This window comes from Ursus maritimus, assembly GCF_017311325.1.
Source record: "Ursus maritimus isolate PB19 chromosome X unlocalized genomic scaffold, ASM1731132v1 scaffold_X1, whole genome shotgun sequence".
In the NCBI taxonomy this organism is placed as follows: domain Eukaryota; kingdom Metazoa; phylum Chordata; class Mammalia; order Carnivora; family Ursidae; genus Ursus; species Ursus maritimus.
Genome location: NW_024423319.1, coordinates 92,480,884 through 92,493,556, shown reverse-complemented (window position 1 = coordinate 92,493,556; position 12,673 = coordinate 92,480,884). Strand labels below are relative to the sequence as shown.

The 12,673-nt window shown below is 40.6% G+C and overlaps 1 protein-coding gene across 1 annotated transcript in view; it reads left to right on the top strand.

Annotated features, from left to right (window-relative positions):
- The window catches only part of XK (X-linked Kx blood group), a 43,858-nt gene that overhangs the window by 3,599 nt on the left and 27,586 nt on the right, over positions 1-12,673 (top strand). Inside the window, exon 2 of the mRNA XM_040633058.1 lies at positions 5,645-5,907. Within this exon, the coding sequence (XP_040488992.1) occupies positions 5,645-5,907 (263 nt within the window). The remainder of the gene's footprint in view (positions 1-5,644; positions 5,908-12,673) is intronic.

The window sequence follows — 12,673 nt, the reverse complement described above, 5'->3', positions numbered from 1 at the left end:
CTCTGGCCAAGTAGGCCACAGCATCCTGATTGAAATCCCGCTCAGAAAAATCAGTGTGATCTGACTTTGGACAAGGCACTCATTATTTATTAACCTCATCTGTGAAAAGAAAATCATTGCTCACGATGTTTAAATGAAGTGACAGATCAAGGGGACTGATATTTCTCAGTGCTGCTTGTGCTAGATGGTTTGGTAGGTGCTAGGATCCCTCAGTACGCTGAATCCTCCCCATGGAGTCGATGTCACTGTTACCATTTTATAGATGAGGAAAATGACACCCCAGACCATGTTCACAAAGCTTCTTAGAAATTGAGTTCGGTTAAAAAAAAAAAAAAAAAGAAATCGAGTTTGGTTAATTATGTTCCGTATACTCTGAAAGAAAGCAGAAGAGTGTGGAGTACATTTTACCAATAGTCCCATCTTAAATTGGTCATCTTGGCAAAATCTAAACAAATGACCTAAATAGCTATCTGGGTGAGTGATCTCTATCATTACTGCCATTTAAAATCTTTCTAAATACTAAGAGTGACCCAAGACCAAGCTAGTGACATTATATGTATAAAAATAGGATGGCTCATATAAACCTGAGCTCAAGGAAATATAGCAAGTTGTAGAGAGTCGTAATTTCTGGATGACAGAGTTATGGGCGGTTTTAATTATCTCCTGGAAAATACAGAAAAGTGTATCATTTCCCCCCTTATTATATACTACTCTACATTTTTCAGTTTTTATAGTAAAAATATTCTAACTTTATTTTTAAAAAGTTTGGTACTTTGAAAAGATAACTTTTCAGCTATACAGAAAGTTTCAACACCATAAAAAGACCTATTTCCAGAAAATTCTGAATGGGTCATTGTCTTCTTGGGGGAAAAACAGTAAGACATAAAAAATAAAGCAACAAGCCACCCCCTTCTGTCAACAAGGACTCTCATTCTAATGCAGCTCATTTATTTCAGGGAGATATTGGACCCATGATTTTAGAGCTGAGGTACACAAAAAATGGGTCCAAATCTCTTAGCTTCTAGATTAAGAGAAAAGCAATTTGCTGTTGTGTATTCGCAGGACTTAATATCTTATTGGAAGTTTTTCCTGCTGACACTTTGATTCTATTTTAACTCCAAGACATCAGCTTTACTTAAAGATCAAAATTATTTCGCCCAAACAAAGGAGAGTCATGGTCTGTTTCTTTCCCCTCCTTACTGATTTGACTTACTAATATTTTGAAATTGTTTTTGGAAAATTTAGCTCAATTAATTTTTGGTTGGGTACTAACTAGCCAAACTCATGTTCTTTTTAGGTGAGATGCTGGTTTTTGAGTTCACTCAGTTAAACTGCATTGCATTACACTGTAATAATTATGGGCTAAATACTAAAAACTAGGCCCGCTCCTTCTTTCCTTTAGGTGAGCCCTGGGAGAGCACCATATTTCATTTATCAGTCTTATATTTAAAACCGTAGTTGTAGTTGGTGTGGTTGTTTCCTTATTAAGTCTAGGTTTGAATGATACGATCATTGAATAGTATCTTGAATTTATTTTTTTATTTTAAGGACGATCTTATTGTGAATGATAGTAGATATTCTGGAAAACCAGAGAGGGAAAAACACCTAACAACAGAATCTTGTTATCCTTTTACAATTATGTTAATTTTTTAAATTAATTGGGAGAAGGAATAACTATAAATGAGTTTCAAGTTCAAGGAATTTTCCTCCATTTTTATTTACTGGTATAATGAAGAAAATCTGGGTCGATAAAAATGAAAGCTAAGAAGTTCTAGTAATTTCTTACAGAACATTGCAACATGATTCATCATAGTATTTCTTTGGATAATAAGCTTTCAGAAGACTTTAAAATAATAATAGCCTATATTTGAAGAGCTTTTTTTTTGTTTGCAAAGTGCTCTTAACATACAGTATTTAATCCCATCCACTGTAAAACCCTGAGAGCTGTCATTTTCTTTTTTGTTACAGTTGAGAAATTGAGGCTCAGGGAGATTATGCGAGTGGCTTTTCAAAGGTCACATGGTGCTTTCTATGTAACCAGGTTGGTTCTTGTGTAGCCTCATCAAGCGCAGGTGTGTCACATGAAGACAACCATGGTGTGTAGGAAATCATAGTATTTCTTTTGAAAACGTGTTTTTATTAACTACTTTAAAGGGTCTTTGGTATCCCAGGTTATTTGTGCAGACACCAACAAGCATGGTTTCAGCTAAGGGATAAACTCCTTCCACTCTGATACTTGAAAATGGGGTGAAGGGGAAAAAAATGGATCCGCCTGCTGATTATCTACATTATGGGTTGGCAGACTATGCCTCACAGGCCAAATCCCCCCACTACCTGTTTTTGTAAATACAGTTTTATCGGAACACAGCCATGCTCATTCATTTAACGTACTGTGTATGGCTGCTTTTGCATTGCAGTGGTGGAGTTGAGTAGTTGGGATACAGACTGTGACCTGCAAAGCCTAAAATATTTACTCTTTGTAAATCCTTTACAGAAAATGGTTGCCACTCCTTGGCCTACCTGATACTGAAAAACAGCCTTGAAGGATTTTGATGAAAATATTTAACTTACAGCTATACTTAGACAATCTCTCAAGAAAAAAAAAAAGAAAAAAAAGAAAGAAAAACCCCCACATTTGTAGTAAAATTGGATAAGTCTTGCAGAATTCCAAAAAGAATGGTAGTTTGTTTCTTATCAGTTTTCTTAACTGGTAGTGGCAAGTAGGGGAAGTCTTAGTACCATACACACATTTATTAAACACCTACTATGTGTAAAACTCTGTGCTGAGATAAGTGTATTAATTGGGAAAAACAGTGGATTGCGAGGGTGTCCACTTGGGCTTCAGGGCCACCTGTGTCATTAGCCATTCTGGAACCTTCTATAATCCCTATTGGTAGACCTTGAAGTTTCAGTTTGTCAACAATTCAGTACATGCTTCCTGTTTAATACAGCACCCCCCTCAGCATCAAGAGACTGGCTTTCTCCTCTGAACCTTTATTTTCATTCATTCACCTGTTAGCATGTGCTGAAATTCTAAGCTTGATTTCATTATTTAGGTAAAACATACTGTTGAAAGGACAGAAGAACAGAAAACAGATACACACAATTAAAAAATTTAAAAAACCCTAATTTGACTGTCTAAAAAGAACAATTTTTACCATTTTGTTGTATATCCTTACTAATATTTTTATAGCAGTAAGCTGGTAAACTATCTCTTGGGGGGAAAAGCCCTGAATTGCAGAATGTGCTGGTTTCTGTGATGTAAATATTCCCATCATGGCCTATTTAAAGCTACCAGTTTTTTAACAACTGGCTCACATGATTCCTAACTATTTAACAGTCTCTTGAGTCAGTATGAGCAAAATCAAGCACTCTAGTGTTTATGTGTATGTGTGATTTATGTTTTTATGTATGTGACTTTTTTTTTCAAAAAATGGAATTTTCCATTCTAATTTACTCCTTTTTCTTACCAAATATAGTAAACATTTTTATATATTAGTAGATGTATGTCTATACCATCAATTTTAAGGATGAGGTAATACTTCATTGAATATATATATATATATATTATGATTTATTTAATTACTGTTTTATTTTGGGACCCTTAGAGTATTCCCAGAATTCTGCTATTGCAAATAATGCTATGACTCAAATTCTTGCAGTAGGCTTTCTAATATATGAAAAATATTTTGTAAACCAAAAGTGCTATATAAATATTAGTTGTGTTCATTATTATCCTCATTATGTATATGTACCCTTTTCCATTTAGATTGTGAGCACCTCTGAATGAGGCAGGTGTACCCCAGCTGTCTTTGCATTTCCCACAGCACCGGCAAAGTCTATCTGCATTCATCACATATTTGAGAATTCAGATGATGGTCAATTCATTTTGTCTTGTAGTCCTTGTTGTGTGAGGTTGCTAGGCCTCAAATAGTTCTTATAGATTTGAGTTTTTTCTCAGAGAAAATTCAGTTGGATTAGCTGGACTTAGACACATAACCTGTACTTCATTATTTTCAGTTGAACAAATTGGCCCAGGCCGTTTTTTTTTTTTTTTTTTTTTTTTTACCTGTTTTTATGTACTATATCAAAGTGTCTTTGACCCTGTTGGATAAAATGTACCAGACAAACCTGTCTCCCCCACCTTCTCTTTCTTTCTCTTACATACACTGCTATGTACCTTCTTCCTCCCAGGAAGAAATGAACAAAGACAGTAGTCACAAAATAAGTCCAGTTTGTACTCATCAGAGAGGCTCTTGTATTTCCTTTCTTACATCAAGTTTAATTATTTAAAATTATAAATGTATTCTTGTTGCCATAGTTGCCTCGGGTGAGAGTACAAAGTTAACAACTTTCAATAAAATAGATGAAGCCATAAAACCTTCTGGCAGTATTATAAGGTTGTTATAAAAATGCATGTTGGCGGGGCGCCTGGGTGGCACAGCGGTTAAGCGTCTGCCTTCGGCTCAGGGCGTGATCCGGCGGTATGGGATCGAGCCCCACATCAGGCTCCTCCGCTGTGAGCCTGCTTCTTCCTCTCCCACTCCTCCTGCTTGTGTTCCCTCTCTCGCTGGCTGTCTCTATCTCTGTCGAATAAATAAATAAAATCTTTTAAAAAAAATGCATGTTGGGAGAAAAAAATGTCCTTTAACAATTTTTAAACCTAAGGCCATGAGCACTTTTCTTATTTCTAAGAAAAACCCGTTTTCCCCCAGCATTTTATTATGAAGATTTTCAAACACACAGAAGACAACTTAAAAGAATTGTACGGTGAACACCCAAGTACTCACCACCTAGGTTCTACAGTTAACATTTTGCTTCCTACATCTTCCCATCCCTCAGTTGATCCATCAGTCCGTGTGTGTGTGTGTGTGTGTGTGTGTGTGTGCGCGCGCACACACACACTTCATAGTAAATCACGCACATCAGTACTCTTCCTCCCTGTGGTAGCCACATCATTACCTGGAAAATCTGATTTTAAAAGCCAGGTACTCTGTCAGTCTAGAAAAGTGACTGGTTAAGGCTCCCTCCCTAGGGCAGGCTTAATCCATAAGTAAGACATAGCTGACAGACCTCCAGACAGGTTTGACTGTAGTCGTGTCCCATAAGGGTTTATGAGAGCCGAGAGCTAGGTCCTATATTGTGGTCCTTTTAGGGGAGTGCTAGATGGCAAGCCGCTCACACACACATCAGTACACACACAAACATCACACCCATATCCTGTATTATTGCCATAACAGTGTGGCAAAGTAGGTGTTATCTCTGCTTTATAATTGAGGGCAAGGGTTCAAGGGTTAAATGACTTGCCCAGGGCTGCACAGCTAGTACGTGTCGTGAAGGGAAATTGAGCTTTCTTCTGTGGCTCTGGAGCCTGAACCACTTCCCATCCCCTACTTTGTGTCCTTGCCTTGGTGGCCTTTGGTGTCATCTCTCAATTAGGCTCACACTCATTTTCAGTCGAGCTGCTGGAGGGCCGCAAGAGGACTCACTTCATGCTCCTTGGAGTGGAGGCTTTGAGAGAAGGGCCTGTAGTCCAGAGTAGCCGAGTCAAAGCTTTGAGAATCAGGTTAAGTAAGCCGGGTAACTGAGGAAAGGCAGAATCCTGTCTCTCTCTGATCATCATGACTTGCTGATTTGTTTCCAGGTGTTTTGAAGTCTTCTGCATCTATTGTCAATCAGGCCACGTTGAAGAGCCTTATGTCAGCATCACCAAGAAGCGACAGATGCCAAAAAATGGCTTCTCAGAAGAAGTTGAGAAGGAGGTGGGCCAGGCGGAGGGCAAGCTCTTCACGCACCGCTCTGCGTTCAGTCGCGCGTCGGTGATCCAGGCCTTCCTGGGCTCGGCCCCCCAGCTGACTCTGCAGCTGTACATAAGCACCCTGCAGCAGGACGTCACTGTTGGAAGATGTACGTACGTTTTTCATTTCTGCCTGCGTTCAGGGGTCAAAGTAGGGAGTAAAACATAAAGTTTATTCTGGTTTATGTGAAATTCATTCATATCTGCCTTCAGTTCTGAGTCTGAGTTCCAGTTACTAAGCTGAAAACTTGGTTAAAATACTAGCAGTGTTTATTTTGCTTATGAGTCTGCGATTTGCGCAGGGCGGCCAGAAGGGCTCACCTGCGCTTCACTGTACATCAGCTGGGGTGGCTCAAAGACGGGGGCTGGAGTCCATTGAGGGCTCGTTCCCTCGCATTGCTTATGGCTGCTGCTGGCTGTTGCTGAGGGCGTCAGATCTTCTCCGTTTCGTCTCTGTCTGTGGGCTAGTTTGGGCTTCCTCCCAGCGTGCTGGCTGCTTTCAAGGGCAGTGTCCTGGAGCAAAAAAGGGCAGGTGGAAGAGTATCACTTCTTGTGATCCAGCTCGGAAGTTATGTGACATTATTTCTGCTGTGTTTTCTTTGTTGAAGCCGTCAAAAACCCCATCCAGGTTCAAAGGAAGGGGAGGGGAGGAAACTAACTCTCGATGGGGAACGGTAGAGTTCTGGAAATTCATGGCCGTGACCATGTTGGAAAAAACAGCTTGCTGTTCGCTGGAAATCTACCTGGCAGAAGCTGGGCCTTTTGGGATTTTGCCTCCATCCTTCAGTGATGGTTCTAAACCGGCTGAGACCCTGGGTTGTAATAGTTCCTAGGGATGAATGATGGAATGAAGATTACTCTCCTCTCTTCTTGAAGTTCTAAGAGGTAGCTCAGCTTTTAAATGAACACAGTTGTGTAACCTTTGGACTGTTCTCACATCATCAAATTGAGGGCAGGTTTTGGTGAAGCCAGGTTTAAAAAACGAACAAAAACCTCTACATGCCTAAGACACTAGTGAAAAACCTTTGTATGGGGAGAGGAAATAACTCCTCCCAAATATTATAAGTAAACAAAAACCAGATATGCTGGTCAGTTTCACTACATAGATAAGCAAAAATGAGTTAAAAGCCTTAAGTTGAAAAAAATACATATTTAAGAGAACACTGAAATTGGAATTAAAAAGAAATAAATCACTCTGAATTAATTTGACTTCCCTCAGCATTGTCTTCTCTCTGCCTCGGCTAGATGTGACCATCTCGGCTCGCTGGTAAAATGGCTTAATTTACTGCAGGGTCACAAGGCATTTGCATGGCACAGCTTATTCACATCACCTCAGAGTGACTACGATTCTTAAAACATGTCGGACCTTAAGCTGAGCTTCTTGAACCTCGGTCCATTAACATGTACGTGAAATGCCTCCCACAGCCCCAGGCAGACAGGAGGCGCTCAGTCCATGTAGCAGCATCCTGTTCTCTAGGGACTTATAACTGGAACAGTCGTTGACCGAGGTGAGTCCTCTGCATGCCCCTCCACCCTTTGCCCAGTTCTTGGTTTTTCCACGTGATGGGGCCACAGCAAGAGACCAGATGTGGTGCTAGCCTATTTGATTTCGGCCAGTTGATCCAGTTTTTTTTCCTCAAGTTTTTAGAAAATGAAGATTGTCTTTGTTGACCTAAAAGAAGAGGCAAGGTCAAAATCCTAAAAAGAGATGAGTTTATTTGGGACCCACAAACTCTAGCACGCTGCAAGCAAGTCCTCTGAAGGCTGGGGATAGGCCGTATTTCTGGGCAGGGAATGCAAAGAGGGGAGAGTTCAGTTGGAGTCTGTTACAATCCAAACAAGTAGAGACCAGCCTTACAAATTCCCCAAGCAGACAAAACCAGTCCAGTCTTACAAACAAAGGTCAACTCAGCTCATTTTGTGAGACCAGCCAACCTGGGTAGTTTCTTGTTCATGCCTCTGGGAAACCATAAGCAAAGCTTTGCCAGGTTGGTATGAAGTAACTCCTGATTACTTCCCTATCATTAAGAAAATTCCAGTATTATCAGTTTCGTTGTAAATCAGACACTTAACGGGAAAGGAGTCTCTCAGTCCTTAAGTTTGTTTTCCTTAGGGCACAGGTGTGAGATTTTCCATTTCATATCCTCTGGGTCTAATTTAGATTGAAGTTCTTTCACATCGCCCTCTTTTTATCAAGATCTTTCACAGAAAACATTGCTGAATGTTTGCTGAATGTTTCACAGAACACAATGCTGAAATACACCTTGAGGTGTATTTATTAATTTTTGTCAAAAGTATAGTTCTTTATAGGTAGATTGTATTGTATGTCTCCCCACCTGAGGAGAGTGGTCTTCCGGTGTCTTTCCCCATGGAGTTGAGGGCCATGCTCAGTTGTCTTTCCTCAGAGCTGAGGCGAACCCCATCCTCAGGTGTCTTGTCCCGTGGAGGAGGGGAATGACACGGAATTTCAATGGCCTCATTTGAACAATAAGAGGATTGAGAAATGAATAATCTCAGGTATGCCGCTTTAAGGTGGATGGTTTAGTTTCCATGGTTATTTGAGTTTCAGGAAAAGCTTTTGAAAGGAAAAGAATTTTATTTTATACATACATTTGGGAAGAAGACATTTGCTTATTAATACGAAACAGTAGAAATTTAATTAAAAAGATTAAAACTGAGGACAAAAAACCCAACGATAGCTAGTGATTGAAATGCCCTTCTCAGTCAGTTTCCCTAACGCCCCTGTTTACTAGATCAAAAATGCCCTGTGTTCCGGGAGCTTGGCCAGCTTCGGCTAGCAGCTCGATATTGTCCTTCATTATTTTTAGTTCTTGTGTTATTTTCCCTGATTTACTAACATGAAGACAACTTTCTCCGAGTAGGACACAGGTTCCCCCTGCTGAGCAGTGAGGACGTTTAGGGCCCTGCAGTTTTGTAGAATTACTTCTGCAAGGCTATCGATTTGGGTCTCTTGATAGGCAAAAGCTTGGACAGAAGCATTGGAAGTAGTGGACAGGACTACAGAAAGATTGCAAATTACTGTTATTTGTTTTTGTTTTTAGTTTTCGCTACTTCAGCCAGGGAAGAAAGGCTCTGGTAGCATGCCCCAAACTTGTTCTGTCCACTGTAGGGTTATATGTAGCTATCCAGCCATAATTATAAACTTCCCAGTTCCAACGTATCCTTTTAAGTCGATAGGAGAAAGACCCTACATTAGGTATGTAAGCAGAAGAGGGAAGGCTTTTTCTAATTTAGGTATCAGGGTAAGGCAACAATCCCTACACATCCCTTTTAATTGAGGGATAGGGTAGAATATGTTTCTTTCACATAAAAAGAAGTACCCAATGTCTTCTAAGAATAAGGCATCATTGGGTCCTTTTGCCCAGATTCTTTCCCCTGGAATGAAACAAAAGATCTCATAATCAGAAATATAATCGTTATTATACAGAACATATGATAATCTGTTTTACTAGCAGGTTGCGAATGATTATGTGAGAACTTTAAATTTCTATAGATCTCAAGTAACAAATGAGCTGATCTAGTGTAAGTAAGATTTTGGTTATGGTCTGGGAGATCCCTAGGAAAAAAATAAGTTAAATTAAGTTTCCATCTTTTACCAGATATTTGGTCAGTCCCCAGTGAAGTACCATTGAGTGGGAGCACATTAGCTTCCCATTTTCCAATCTTATTGAATTTCTATTGCCCCACCATAGGGAAGATGATAGAGTCTTCTGGATTCCAACAGGGAGTGAATTCATGTTCATCTAGGTCATACAGAAAGATTTTTGGGTGAGAGTTCAGACCTGAGAGAGAGTATTGCTTTATGAGTCAGGGGTACCCAGTGGAAAACCATAATATTTTCTGCCAGTTTTCCGGGAGGGAAGATGTGTGGTTTCAAAGGTACCAAAGGAAGATCCTACCCATTTGCCAGGTAGGTTTTGCCATCCTTCTAAAGACAGTGGCCAGGCCAGCAATTTAGGTTCCTCGTCATGAGTATTATTTACCCTAGAAATCAGTAAGTTTAGCAGAATCAGAGAGTTTTTGTGAGGTGGCACTAACAGGATGCTTTAAAGCTAAAGTAAAGGATAGTAGGAAAACTAGGCAAGAAACAACAGAAGGTCTGAATGACAAGATTAAACACAGAGTGAGAAGGGGGAAAAAAACCTCAGTACAGGCCTGGTCCGTACATCTTGGGTACGCTGTCTACTTCTGATGCCATCTGCTTCAGTTCCTAGAAATTTTCATTATTCGGTCACCAGATGACGTGCCAGTACATTCAGATTTGCGGGCTTTTTTTCAGATGAGACACATGAATCCAGGAATCTATTCCTTGATGTTTGGCTGCTCAGAAGTTAGTTAATAACACCTGGTAGGGGCCTTTCCAGTGAGTTTGAAGGGAGTCTGTTGGGAAATGTCTTTTCCGGTAGATGAAATGTCCAGACTGTAAGGTGTGATGTTTGATGTCTTTGTTTCCCAGAAGCTCACTGTGGAAAGATTGTTCTACCAGAGTGTGATTACTTTCTAGGGACTTGATCAGGCCTTTGCAAAACTGAAGTACATCTCCCCACCCCCCTTATTAGTTGTGGGTCAAAAGAAGTGGGGGCTGAGCGTATTGGCCATTCTGTAATTAATTTCAAAAGGCAAAAGTTTATGTATCCTGAAGAGAGTAGATCTAAGGTTTAGAAGAACCAGTGGTAAGACTTCTGGCCAGGGTATTTGGAAGATTTCAGCTGATTTACCTAATTGAGTTTAGTAATTCCATTTGTACATTTCACCAGTCCTGAAGACTGAGGACGGTAACGAAGTGACACACAGCTGCCGAACTAGCCAGGCAGCATAGACTTATCGAGGTATTTGACCCGTATAATGGGTTCCCCAATCACTATGAAGTTCAAAGCGGTTCCCTAAGTGGAAATAATCTTTTCTAGTAGGAATTTAGGTACAGAAGAAGCAGTTGTCTAGCTACATGGGAAAGCTTCAGTCCCATCTGAAAACATGCAAACCATTACCAGAATGTACTTCTGTCCAGTAGATGGGAGCAATTGTACGAAATCCATTTGCCAAATCTGAATGGTACATGGGACAAATTAAAACATCTGGGGGGCGCCTGGGTGGCACAGCGGTTGGGCGTCTGCCTTCTGCTCAGGGCGTGATCCCGGCGTTCTGGGATCGAGCCCCACATCGGGCTCCTCTGCTATGAGCCTGCTTCTTCTTCTCCCACTCCGCCTGCTTGTGTTCCCTCTCTCGCTGGCTGTCTCTATCTCTGTCGAATAAATAAATAAAATCTTAAAAAATAAATAAATAAAAATAAAACATCTGGGACAGTACGGATAAGTTTCCCTGGGTTAAATTTAGGGCACATAGAGCAATGAAGATAAGTGCTTTTTGCGGCCTTGTCAGCATTTCCCCACCAGTATTATTCATGAATGTTGTTTTATCAGTTAATCAGTGATTTAATTCATATATGGTAGTTAATATGGAAGTTTTCAATTTTCTGGCAGGACTGGTTTGTTATTGGGTCCGAACCATTTCTGTTCTTCATGACACCAACAGCCTTTAGATTTCCAGTTTTGTTTTTCCTTTTCAGTGACCAGTTATTGTATTACCCTAGCTCAATCTCTTGGGTTGTCACTAGGGGAGGCAGTTTTCTGGACCACGACAGTGGTTTGGTCTTTGGATCCAATAAGAGTGGCGTTTTTGCAGAGACATCAGCAAGGTGGTTTCCTTTGGCTTCTAGAGAGTCAGACTTAAAATGACCAGGGGCTTTAATAATAGCCAGAGGTCCTGACAGGAGTAGAGCATCAAATAAATTTTGGACGTAAGTACCATTTAAAATTTTGTCTCTGCTGGAAGGAAACCCTGTTGTTTCCATAACATTCAAAATCAAAGACTACTCCAAAGGGAGTAGCTGGTTGTAGGGGAGAGAATGTCTGACAGACACCTCCTGCTCAGAAGGACAGAAGGAAGCACGGCACCGGATTTGAATCCTTTAATGGCTTGCGCTGCCAGAAGAGCAGGCCTCCCTCATCTGTGCTGGGGCCTAGAGGAGGCTGTGGGCTCTGGTCCCCAGGCCTCAGCACTTCCCGGGCTGGGGCGCCCCTTTGGCCAGCGGCCAGCGGGGAGGTGTTGTCTTCAAAGAGGCGGCTCAGGTGCTGGTTGTTGCCCAGGGCCCTCTGCACGTGCTCCGGGGTGATGCGCATCTTTTTATTCTTAAACTTTTTCATAGAGCTTGTTAATGAATAAGATCACTGATTTTTGTGAATCTGGCTTTACATCTGAACCTTTGTGTTGCTTCATCTCCTAAATAATTTACTCAAATAGTTGTTTTAGAGTCTGATTTTGGAGGAACCTAAGCTAAGACACCTACTTTCTCCTTTACATTCTGTTGTAGATTGGGTTCCCAGAAAGTGTATTCTGAGACAAAGTTAGTATGCAAGATATGTATTAAGAAGTGCACTTATGGGGTGCCTGAGTGTCTCAATCAGTTAAGCATCCAACTCTTGGTTTCCACTCGGTTGTGATCTCTCGGTCTTGGGATTGAACCTGCATCAGCCTCCCTGCTCAGCGGGGAGTCTGCTTCTCCTTCTGCCCCTGCTTGTGCTGTCTAGCTCTCTGCCAAATAAATAAATAAAATCTTTTTTAAAAAATGAAACATATAATAGACAATAAGGGCGCTGACGAATCTCTAGAAACTCTGCATCAGCATAGAACTGAAATATTGATATTCATAATATTTTCCCTCCTCAGCTTTAATCTATGGAAGGCTCAATACCTCTTTCCATTTGACTTTATCTTATGCAACTAATCAATACTAACATAGCAAATTGAGCTATTTTTTTCTAATTTTCTATAAGGTAAAAGAACAAATCTACTTTT